This window comes from Colossoma macropomum, unplaced genomic scaffold, assembly GCF_904425465.1.
Source record: "Colossoma macropomum unplaced genomic scaffold, Colossoma_macropomum, whole genome shotgun sequence".
In the NCBI taxonomy this organism is placed as follows: domain Eukaryota; kingdom Metazoa; phylum Chordata; class Actinopteri; order Characiformes; family Serrasalmidae; genus Colossoma; species Colossoma macropomum.
This window is the reverse complement of record NW_023494793.1, coordinates 24,814,410-24,827,597: the sequence shown is the minus strand read 5'-3', so window position 1 is coordinate 24,827,597 and position 13,188 is coordinate 24,814,410. Positions and strand designations below refer to the sequence as shown.

The 13,188-nt window shown below is 35.3% G+C and overlaps 1 protein-coding gene across 1 annotated transcript; it reads left to right on the top strand.

Moving 5' to 3' along the window:
* The first annotated feature begins 5,700 nt into the window (after positions 1–5,700).
* LOC118814072 (sialoadhesin-like) lies at positions 5,701–12,217 on the top strand. Its single transcript, XM_036579734.1, has 9 exons — positions 5,701–5,774; positions 7,522–7,838; positions 7,952–8,290; positions 8,430–8,696; positions 9,392–9,640; positions 9,725–9,847; positions 10,238–10,309; positions 10,392–10,466; positions 12,186–12,217. Exons 1-9 carry the CDS (start codon positions 5,701–5,703, stop codon positions 12,215–12,217), a joined length of 1,548 nt encoding a protein of 515 aa, XP_036435627.1.
* Positions 12,218–13,188: the final 971 nt, after the last annotated feature.

Sequence of the window (13,188 nt, the reverse complement as noted above, 5' to 3'; positions counted from 1 at the left end):
TGTTGTCTTTGAAGCATTTTCGATGAAATATAGTGTTTAAATGATTTGCACATCATCGCATTTTGTTTTTATTAGTTTTTATACATTTTTCACAGCGTCCCAACTTTTTTGGAAATGGGGTTGTAAAAAAATTACTTCATGTGGTAACAAGTAAATTAACTAGTTTTATTAATCCTAAATAAATACTTTGAATGAACAGTTCTTTCAATCATTTTTTAAGCTGAATAAAACTAGTTCAATTGCTTGTTACTACACAAAATAATTTTTTTAGGTAGATCCGATGAGCCACTTTTTACAGTGTAACTGTAGGTCAAAAAGTAGAGGTAGAACTTAAAGTAAAACTATAGTTACTATAATATAATAAATAAATAAACTATAATAACTATGTAGTCTTTGAGTGATTTACAGCTTAGGTGTATTTGATTTGATGTGCACAGCATGTTGAGGTAAAAAACAAACAGGTGTGCAAATTATAATAAGTGTTTTTAAAGAGCATCACATGCTATATTCACAAAGTGTACAGTGCAGGTAAATGAGCATTAGCAGCTTAATGTTCACATATACAGCTTATAGTATAAACATTCAAGTACAGGCAGTATAAAGCTTAAATGTCTCAGACCTTTCCAGTTAAAATTGTCATGTTTATACACTGTAAAAAGTGTCTCGTCAGATCTACCTAAAAAATTACAGAGTTTGGCAGAGGTGGAAACAGGGAGTGGCTGGGGTGTGTGGGCTCAGTGGAGATGTTGCTGGCTTTCCTCAGACATCTCTTGTTGTAGATGTCCTGTATGCACCCATACAGGAGGGTAGCTGCAGTGATGTGCTGGGCAGTTTTCACCACCTTCTGCAGTGCCTTATGCCCAACAGCAGTGATGCTGCCATACCAGACTGTGATGCAGCTTGTCAGGATGCGCTTCACAGTGGACCTGTAGACGTTGCAGAGGAGCTGTTGTGGCAAGTTGACTCTCTTAGCCTTCAGAGGAAGTGGAGGTGAGGTTGGGCGTAGAGCATGGGTTAAAGGGTGCAGCATTGCGGGTGTCCTGTGCTGAATGTGAGGGAGGAGTATTTATGTTGTCGACTGTGGTCTGCAGGTAAGGAAGTCCATAATCCAGTTGCACAATGTGTGACTACTAGTAAGACTGCTCTTTATATGAGCTAAGATCAGTCTCTTGAAGCACTTCATTGCTCTTCTCACCTTATCTATAGCTAGTATGAGTGCTGGCTCCTCTGTGGAGGGGGGCAGGGCAGTGGTAGTTAGCTGAGCCTGAGCAGTGATAGAACAGGTATAGAAAGTCTTCAGTTCAGCAGGGAGGGAGGCGTCTGTAGTTGCTGAGTTACTGACTTTGCTTTTATAGTCAGTGATTGCTTGGATTCTTTGCCATATGTCTCAGGGATCTGAGCTGGCGTTGAAATAGCCTACAATTTGTGTGTTGTACTTGTGTTTTGCAGCTTTAAGTTCTTCACTGTTGCCAGATTTGAAGGCTGAATCATGTGCTTTCAGCAAACTGCAGAGTCTGTTTAACCAGGTTTGAAATTGTTACATTTTGCCCAGCGTTAGGTTGAGCGCCAGCTCTTGCCCAGACTGGTTTAAGGTCAGATATGATAGTTTAGTTGACTTGCTCTTCTGATAAACAGGCTTGTGATTTTAACTGTTCATTATTTATTATTCTTGTAAAATAATCTAATACTTCACAATAATGCATCATGTTCTCTGTTTCTCTCCTACTTTAGGGCTGATTGTGCTCATCCATTGTGGACAAACTCAAGGTGAATCGTTATATGAACATCTACTGGATTAGTTAATTAGCTCTCATGAACACCTGCATACACATCTTATTCTTCACATTTAATACACAAGTAATACCACAGTTAGCTATGAGAACACTGAGGTCTGGACCTTGGTAGTTTCTGAAGGTTTGTTTTTTCTCATGTAACTTCAAATATGATGTACAAACAGCTCTGTGATGTGTTGGCAGAGTTTAGCCTTCTTTGAAATGCTTCCTTGATTTGCTGCACCCACCAAACACTATGGCAAGTTAACTACACTGTAAAAATGGCTCATCAGATCAACCTAAAAAATGACTTCATGTGGTAACAAATAAATTAACTAGTTTTATTCAACCTAAATAAATACATTGAATGAATGATTCTTTCAATTAATGCATTTTTGAGTTGAATAAATCTAGTTCAGTTGTTTGTCACCACATGAAGTATTTTTTAGTTTGAGCTGATGAGCCATTTTTTACAGTGAAACATAAGCTAAATAAAATCAGCTCAGACTCATTAAGACTAAAACATTAAAACCTGACACAGAGTAATCAAAGCACAATGACACCTTGAGTTATCAAAGCACAATGAGCAGACAGTGTAGTAATTTCAGTAATGCATTCTACTGATGAAATATAGCTAATGTGCAGGAATACCAGAGAAATCATCTTAGGGGAAGAATTTTGAAAATTTGGTACCATCACCAACCTTATTTTGGTGTTGTGATTTACGAAAAAGGCAATTTAGCGCCTATAATAAGATGAAAAGGACAGTCATTGCTGTTTTGCACTTTTCCCTTATTTCACATGCAATTAAAGGAGTTTTCATCAGAAAGCACAAAATACTGGGAGGAGATAATTATTATTATGAAGTACTAATTCAGATTCACTAAGGCTGATAGTAAATACTGAGTGTGCGCTGGTTAAAGCTAATTATTTTTGGCGCGTCTGCCGTTGTCGTTACTGAGAGACAGAGAAAAGAGATTTTATCACAAACATTTATTTATTTTCTTAAATGAAAAATTATTTTTTTCATTGAAGAAATCAAATGTGAAAATTTTGTGGACACTTGAAATGTTATATTATTAAAAACCTTTCAGTAAAACAGATATTAGACATTTCCTAATTCTATAGGTATATTTTGTCTTAAATGAACAGTTTGGCGATCAATCATATTAACATGATTCATCACTTACTCCAGATGCAGGCGATAGCCAAGACATGTTTGGTACCTAAAGTTTGCTTCTTTATTTTACAAAGGGAGATGCTAGGCTAACGTTGCTAACAAACACTGAACTTAGACTGTCACCAATCTCATCTCAATAAATACACACCCAAAAACACGTCTCAACCTGCTCAAAATGTATCCAGATCTTCATTTGTTTTGTGCAGACAAATTGATGTAGTTTACAACACAGTATGACTTACTTAACTTCTCTGCACCGCATTACTAAAGCTACTTGTTTCATGATCACAAGGCAAAATCATACAGTTCCAAATCGAGTAGGAATTCTAAATGATCTCGGCACGATACTCAAGTTCAGCTCATCCCATCAGCTGAAAGCAAACTTGTGTTTCCAAACAGGAAGTTAAAATAATTACTGTCTCATTTTTTATTTATTGTGTCAAAATGTTTTCTCAAAATAATGATTTATTATTTCAAAATAATCACATATTTTCTCAATGAGTAATAATTGTTCTTTAGTTATTAGTCATTATTAGACATACTAAATCAAATTGTTGAGAAAATAAGTCATTATTTCAAATTAATGACACAGTTTGAACCAGAATCAGAGGATAAAAATGTTTTGGCTCCATCTCAAATAACACACTAGTGTTATATTCAAGATTATTAGAGGTGAGTCTGAGTCAAGATCAAGACTTTGTAGTAGTCGAGATGAAGCCAAGACTGAGACCAGATTAAAGTTTTTTTTTAGAATAAAAATTACAAAGAATAAAAGACGACAGAAACTGAAGTCAATGCGTACTTGATTTTATTTACATTAATTATTATTAATTACACATGATATATATTAATAATTGATATTATATTTTATAAGATATTTTGTCAAATAGAACATTAAATAATATATAGCCTAAAAATATTACATATTGTAATTATATTATAGTTTTGTCCAACTTTTCATTGTAACATTTGGAAGTAAATGATGGTGAGATTCTCTGTTCTTCTTCTCTAAAACTTATTCAGAATCACCACCTAAAACCAACAGAATATAAACCAAATCTGCCCCTTATCCCCCCTGCGGGATCATTAAACTAATATTTCATATAATTTAACTAGTCAAACTATATTATATTTTGCAATTCTAATTAACTAATTTTAACCAATAAAATATTTTTGTTTAATTAAGGTTTAACTTGGGCAGATCAGGATTTAGACTGTTGATTATCACTTGGAGTCAACATCAGTCATTTCAGTTTAACAGCCAACTGACTGATTTTAAATATTTGGTGGTTAAGCAGTTCTATTTATTGTTATGAATAATAATAAATAAAATTATCTAAATGAAACCAAAGATGAAAATAAATGCTTAAATAAATAGTTCAATAATTAACTAAATAAAATAAACAGTCAAACTGGAATCAAAGCAGTTTATGAAAGAATGGAAGGAAAGGAACAGATGAAATAGGTACATAAAGCAGTAATAAACATAAAGGAGTTTAGAAAACAGCACTTCTGTTCTGCACATATCTGGCAGTGTGGTTTACTCAGTGTGTGAAGTAGATCATATTTCTGCAATATGAACCTCAATAAATGTCAGTCCTGGTTATGGACGTGTAGACGAGTGTTCCAAATAAGTAAAATCACAAGTGATCAGACACATTAATATTTAAAACGTGCAAATTGTAATTCAAGCTAATGTTGCCAATGCATAAATAGATGATAAAGGGTTCTTAAAGAAGAGACAGTCAGAAGTTAAAGTGCAGCCTGACTGAACAAACACATTCATAGAACACAGAAACATTAAACTCATTAGTCTCAAATCATGTGATTAGGATGATAAACTACTTCTTATATTATAAAGAGTAAAGCAGCTCTGCTGACCTCATCATTTTATATCAACAGCACAACTCAAACCAACTGTGAAGGTGGAGCCTCAGAGCCCAGACACAGTTACTCTGAGCTGTGAGATGCTGCAGTCTACTGGAGAGAAGTTTTCATGGATGAAAAACTCTCAGCATTTACAACATGAATTAAAAACACTAAACGTAACTCTGCTTAAAGAAGGAGGAGTGTACAGGTGTGCAGTGCACAGGGGAGACTATACTACACAATACAGTGATCCTGTCAGGATTATAGTAGTAGGTATGTCACATTTTCTGTTTCATTTCAGACAAATGATGTGATTTTAGAATGATAATGGAAAAATATACATATAAAATGGTTCCATAATATAATGATGTTTTAAAATAATTAAAATCTTTAAAGATTATAATTTAAAGATTATAAATCTTCAGAGTTTAAATGGACTGTTCTACCAAATTAGTTCAAATTGCAGTCTAACAGTGCATAAAATTAAGTATTTCGACCTTAGATATTTACAATGATTATCCATCCATCCATCCATCATCTAAACCGCTTATCCTTCTGGGTCGCGGTGGGGTGCTGGAGCCTATCCCAGCTGTCATTGGGCGGAAGGCAGGATACACCCTGGACAGGTCGCCAGTCCTACAATGTTTATGTTATGATCTATTTAATTCAAATCAGAATTCGAATCAAATCAAATAGTAATGAGCTAAATATATATAAAATCATTTATATGATATTTTCTATTAAGAGGTGTCTGTGTCACACATCGACCTGTGTCACAAGAAAACTTGGACTTCAGTTCCCAGAACCCTCAGGAGGATCACGTGACAACGCAACTTCCCTCCGACTCGGAAAACTCAACAGACTGCTACCCACAATACTATGGGGAATCACATGACCTCTGAGGAGATTATGCACTCCTATCAGAGGTCGCGCTCACCTGAGTACTCACCTGAGTACCTGAGGACTACTTGCCCGGGCTTTAGTTTAGTTCTTTGCGAGGTATTGCTTCTCCACGAACATACTGAGTGGTTTTCCCAAGTGTTATTTGCTGTACGTTGTTTGACCATTATTTCATTCTTTGACTTTGCCTTTTGCCTTTGCCCTTTTGTATTGTTGCCTGTCTTTGCTGATCAGTGTTTTTGGACCTTTGCCTGTTTTTTGTCTTCGTTTTTCCCTTGCCCCTTTTTGGACTTTGTCTGCTCTGTGATACGATCACCACCTTGTTTATGGTTTGTCTTTTGGATTTGACCCACGCCTGCCTACTGACCTTGCATCTGCCTAGCCCTATTAAAACACCTTTTGTCCTTTTAATCCGTGAGCGTCTGGTTTTTGACGAATTCTTACAGTCTTAGCCAAACACTAACCCCTAAATTACATGTGTGAAAATAATACTTTTTTTTTAAGTTTTCTTTCTTTAATTTAAAAGATACTTTTGATTTCTTTTAAAGTGACAACAACTTTATTAATAAAAATGCTGTCCCAAGTTTTCAGGTCCCTACAGAAACAGAGACTTTTAGTCCACAGGCGGAGCCTTATTTTAGCCACAAACCTACATTTTAGAGCAGGAAGTGAGGCTGCATCTCTGTCCCTCATGACCACAGAGAGAGCAGTTAGATCTCATTGTTTTGAAGTAAATGTGTTCCAGAGTCTGAAAATCAGTGTGTAACATTAGGAATTGTCAGTACTGAAACACATCTTTTCTGCAATTAAGTTAACTTTTTAGACTTTTAATGAAAAATATTATGATTTTGTGTGTGTACAGCTACTCAAAGCTGTGTTCGACAGTCATGTACTGGCTAGCATTTTTTTATAGTTTCACTAAAAGCAAAAGGATTTTAGTCTAAAGTCCAGGTCCGAAATGGGTTTTCAGCTCTATCAGTTCAGCAGAATGATGCTTAAACATTTCACAATTTTTTGTCATCTTTGAACAGAGAGACCAACAGCTACAGTGAAGGTCCAGCCAACTGATCATGTGATGATAAAATAAGTCCATGTATCAAAATAGCATCAGAAAGTCATCTGTTGCATGTACCAGTGAAAGTAGAGAAGAGGTGATGGTTTGTTTGGTATTTGGTCTGTTTTGCATTCGTATTTTAAACACTGCTTTATGGTTTGTTTAGAAGTGAACTGAAACAGACCTCCTCAGAGGACCTGCACCAGGGTTTGAATGGCAGTGTTCTCACTAGTTTTCTATCAAACTGCACTAATAATCACATCAGGATGTGAGCCACACCCTAAAACATAGTGGATTTTCCTAATGTATGATGTATTTCCAAGTGAAAAAAGGATCAAGGAGGATCTCTGAGCTAGCTGAGTTTCACCCAGTGATAGATGTGAGGGGGGAGGGGAAAGTGAAACATGATATTATTGGTTAAATTTTTTTCCCTGCCCTGGTTGGGCGACCAGGGTCCTTTCTGTGTGGAGTCTGGAGGATTTTTAATGGCCCCACAATGTCTGTTCATGATGAACTTTAATAGTAGCAACAGCCAAAAAATGTATTGAAAATGGTTATTTGGTCAAAGTGGCACACAGCAGATCTGTCTCTTTGTAGTTTGTATTAGGCACAGAGTTAGTATGACTAAAACACTTTATCCATCCACTTAGAACAGACACAGATCAAACTTGTCTGTGCAAACTTCACTGCGCAGTACTGTGTATTAAATAATGAGCAAAATTCATCATTTAATCTCAAAACCTCAGCTCTCATTTTATTAATGGTGTTGGGAACTGTGATTTCCTTACAGACAGCACTAAAGCTGTGGTGTCCATAAAGCCTGATAAACAGGTGTTTAAAGGAGAGGCTGTCACTCTGCGATGTGACACACAGGCAGGAGGAGACACTGAGTGGACTTACAGCTGGTATAAAGATGACCATTTGTCCCCAAACAGAAGAACACAGGAGTTCACAATCAGCTCTGTTACAGAGTCTAACGGTGGTAAATACACCTGCAGAGGAGAAAGAAAACATGACTCTCAGAGCTCAGAGATCAGTGATGCTGTTACACTGACTGTGTCTGGTGAGTCTGTGGATTTGTTTTAATATTCTCATTAATTATACTGTATGTAATAATCTTATCACTGTGTATAAACTTGATTTAGTCTATTATAATCTCCATGTTCTCTCTGTCAGATGTAGCTCAGGCAGTATTGAGTGTGTCTCCACAGAGCTGGCTGACTGAAGGAGACTCAGTGACTCTAAGCTGTGAGGTTACAGGCTCCTCTACAGGCTGGACATTCAGCTGGTACAGAGCTGTTCTCTACAGACAAGGCTTACAACAAATAAGAGACATTCATGGCAATGTTCTGTATCATGTAGAGCTCCTGTCAGACAGCAGAAGAGAAGCTGGAGGCTCCTTCACTCTCAGTCCTGCTGCTCTAAATCACACAGGAGTTTATGTGTGCAGAGCAGAGAGAGGAGAACCAGCCTATCAGACACAGTACAGCACTGCACAGACACTATGGATCACTGGTGAGGAAATACAGAAATTAATCATTTTGTTTATATATATATGTTGTATTCATCAAAACCATTCTTTTAGTGAACAGTATATTTGTTTAGCATTACTATTTATCAACATGCTACATGTGTATCTTGTGTGCATGTTCAGGTTCATCTCCTCCAGCCTCTCTGATCATCAGTCCCAGCAGAACTCAACACTTTAGTGCTGGCTCTCTCTCACTGAGCTGTGAGGGACTGAGTGACTCTACTGGATGGAGAGTGAGACGATACACACACAGTGGGGAGGTGTCAGATTGTTCATCAGTTACAGGATCTACATGCAAAATCAGCTCCCTCTACACATCCCTCACTGGAGTTTACTGGTGTCAGTCTGAATCTGGAGGAGGAAGTGATCCTCTCAACATCACAGTGCACAGTGAGTCTCCATTACTCTTAGCAAAAATAGGCATCCAATACAGAATTATTTAAAAAGCTATTTAATGAATTAATTGTTAAAACTGTAAATACTTCCATACTAGATTAACACTTCAGTATAGGAGGATGTTATAAAGCTCTTTTTACATCTTAACAAACCTATAGCTGATTATGAACTGGCTGCTCATTACTACTTTAATATGCAGTAACTGAAGTGATTTAGGAGCATTTTTATTTGTGCATTATACATCATTCATTGCCACAGCTCTCAAACTGTTTTTATTGTATTTTTAAAATGTTTTACCTTTCGTGTGTCTGTATTATATTTTAACTGTTAGCTGCTTTTTATGTTTACATTTTAAAGCAGTTGTCAGCCCAAGAAAGGCACTAAATAATTAAAACTTGTATAAATAATCTTGTGTATTGTCATTACCAGAGTGATGGGTCTATATGAATGTATTTATTAATGAATTCTTTGATTAAGTACCTAATTAGTTACATTGTGTCCCATCAGAGTTGTTTATTTTTATTGTTTCTTTTCAAAACAGTAGTTTAGAGTTTCCTTTGATTCTTAGTAAATTACCAACCTTTAACTAAAAAAACTGATCTTGTACTCTAAAGTGCAATTTCTAGTAATTTCTTTTTACTAATGTAAATGTAAGACGGTGTTACTTCACTCATTAATCTCTCCTACAGATAGTGATGTGATTCTGGACAGTCCTGTCCATCCTGTGTCTGAGAGAGATTCTCTGACTCTCCGCTGTTTATATCACTCCACAAAGCCCTCAAACCTCACAGCTGATTTCTATAAAGATGGATCACTGCTCCAGACCCAGACTACAGGAGAGATGATCATCCGTACTATCTCAAAGTCAGATGAAGGTCTCTACCACTGTAAACACCCAGAGAAAGGAGAGTCACCAAAGAGCTGGCTCTCAGTCAGAGGTGAGAACACAGTTTGATGTTATTTGATTCATTCTGAACTTTACAGTTCACTAATTGTAATAATTCGCGGGTTTCTTTTTCCAGCTTCAGGTTCTGGATCTGATGGTGTAACAGTAAGAGTGGCAGTTGGAGTGTCAGCGGGACTGAGTTTAACCTTGTTCCTCATTATCATACTGGGCCTGATTTGCTGTTACAAGAAGAACAAAGGTTTGAAAACACATTTTGTATGTCCTGTATCAATTTATGCAGCTGACTAAAGACAGATTTCTGTGAGCTGTGTCTCCCTCTACTGGAAATCAGCAGAACACCAATCAAAACCAGTCTGTCAGGGTCTGGGGGGTCTCTCTCAGGAAAGCCACCACTGCAGGCTGATCAGTTTGCATTACCAACATAGAGTTACAGTTACACTGTTTCACTAAAAGATCTTATCTGCTCTGTAATAAGTAGTGATCACATTGATGGATTATTGATTTTATATATAACAGGAACATAGCTATATTTCATCTCTTCTTTGTTGATACTTTTTAAGTGAGGTATCTTTGATGATGTGATGATGAACACAGTGGCGTCTCTGATGAGTAACTTCTTCTGTTCCAGATGATTCTGCAGCTCAGCCCAGTGATGTAACTTACGCTCAGATTGAGACTACAAACAACTACAAAGGAATCTGTAAGAACTGCATCTCTATAATAACAGAGATATATTTTCCCTTTAATTATTTTTGACATAATCTAAATTATTTCTGTATCAGATGAAGCAGTGAGGAGACCAAATGATGTGACTTATTCCCAAATTAAGATGGAAAATTTTAAACGCCACAGAGAAGGTATGAATGACCTAATATACATTTATTTTCTGTAAAGGATCATATAAGACTGACTGTGTTAACACAAAGCATTAGCTGTTCCTCTGCCATGCAGCACCATCGAAAAAAAATTACAGAACAAATAAATTAATATCTACATTTTTTTTGTTCATTTAAAAAACATATGGTTTTGGAGCCATGTTACTCATTCACCAAGGGGCTTTACTCACACATTAATACAAAAAATATGACCTATAAGGGCAAAGGTTACAAAAAAGCTATTTAAAAGAAAAAGATGAAAGAGTTTTAATTTTACATCAGTAAAAAATTTACATTATATTATAGCAAAATATATATAATATAAACACCCCTTTTACACATATTGTATAACGTATATACAGTTTCCTTCATCTAATTTTAATTGTTGTAAAATTATCATCAGTGATATTAAGTGGGTGCCTGAAGCCCCCACAGTTCATCAACCATTAGATACAAAAGTTTGAGAACCCTTGGCCAAGTTACACATTTTGTTGATTTCTTTAATAAAAAGAAGTTAAAACAACCTGTAACAACAACAACAACAATAATAATAATAATAATAATAATAGCAATAACAATAATAATAGTAATACATTTATTTATAGTGCACTTTTCATACAAGTGGCAGCTCAAAGTGCTTTACAGATGATAAAGTCTAAAGGTAATAAAAGAAATTTGAGTTTGATTTTCTTCTATTATGTAGTCTCGAAAAAAGAAAAGTAGTAAACTGTCACTGGGGCAGTTACCCCTCTTCTCCCTGGGGTCATACCCTCAAGGGTACATCTCAGTACCTTTAGTTAGGGAACATAATTGTACCATAATCCATTTAAATTATATTTTCTAAGTTGTATTTAGTCCAAACACTCCGTCTCATCTCCAGGCTTTTTATTTTATTGTTCTGTTTTAAAACATTAGTTTATGAAAAGGTACAAATACATACTTTTCCACTGGGAAAAACTTATTTAAGGTTCACAATCAGACCTTAAAACTACTGTTGTACCTTTGAGGAAACATTTACATTGTTTGTACCTTGATTAATGAAAATGTTCCTGCACACAACCTTTATTTCTAACAGTGTAGTTACTGTGAGTGTAAGTCTCTTTCAGAGGATCTGAGCTCTCTCTGGTTCCCCTTTAATTTAAACACTGCATGAAGCTTAAAAATATTTCAGAGCTTTATTAAAACCTAGACTTGATCTCCAGATGACAGTATTGTCTGAGTCAGTAAGTGAAGGTGGAAGCTGAGTGTGTTTAAAATACAAGTGATTTTTTTCATGCAAAACAAATTTCTGCAGATTTGTGCTGAGGAGGATTTAACTGCCCTCCTTCTTCCCTCATGATGTACAGAAATATTTAAACTGTAAAGAAACAATATCTAAGTTTAACAGAATTTTACACACATCAGGTTGACACACTGATGCTTCATTTTTCAGATACATCGACTAAACTCCATTGTGAGTGTAGTGGATTGTTTTAACAACAGAAAACTGTTTACATTCACCTTAAACAGGCAGGAGTGAAAAATTAGTTGTAAAAAATAATTTAATGTTACTACTTAACTCATTTTCACCAAAGTAAAACATTTTCAAAAAAGATAAAAAGAAATGAAATATGTTATATTATCATGTCTTCCTGTTTGAAACTAAATTTTGAATACTACACTTGACCTACTTTCTACCTCTAATCTGGTGATGTATTTCAGGAGATACACGCTTTTTCAAAGTCTCTGATTAACACCAGGAACACTATCAGACCATGTTGTCTTCATCAGCATATTTAGACAATAGTCATGATGAGTTTCATGAGTTTATGTTACTGTTTTATTGAAAATAACTTTGATTAATAAATAATTACCTACCATCTGTCAAATATACTAAAATATGAAAGTCATAAAGTGCTTTTCTCTTGTAGGTCTATGAAGTAAACTGCTGCTGTTGTTTCAGTACAGAAAAGTAACCATTTACAGAAACACCTGTTTGGGGTTTTAAGGAGTGCAGACAGAAGAGGATCTGAACACATTTAGACTGTCAGAATTATCTTTAATATCTGTATATCTTTCAATAACAAACGCTCTGTTACTGTTTTATACTGATGAAGTGAAAAGAGTCTCACTTTTTCTCATTTTGTTTTACTGTACTTTTCTAACACTGACTCTGTGTCAGTGTCTCTAGTGAGGAACTTGTGGTACAGCTGCATCTCTTCTGTTTTTTAAGTCGCTTATAGCTCAGTTGTTTTGTTTTGTAAGATTGTTATTTTGATTTTTGTATGATAATATATTTTTGATCTCATGAGTTTTGATGCTTAATGTATTTTAATTTTTTTCATTTTATATATTTTATCATATCCTTATGTCTAACCAAACTAAACCATATTCATAAACTGATGGTGGTTGACAAAATGCAGTGTGGTCATTTGTTCTGATATCCTCATTCTTAATGTATTCTAACCTGTTGATCTTTTATAATGCAGTTGAAGTTACATTTATAATCATGTTATGTTTTATGAAATGACATATTACTTTGCTTTCTTTAATTAGCTTAAGAAATAAATCAGTGTAATAGAAACTATATTTTTATTCATCTTTGCTGATGTCTGGAATTAACACAAATAAATATTTTCTCTAAGCACAATACCTCTTATGTCCTGTTCTTTATTCAGAGACAGATATTAGCTTTGATCAAGTACTAATTTACCCAGGGTGAACT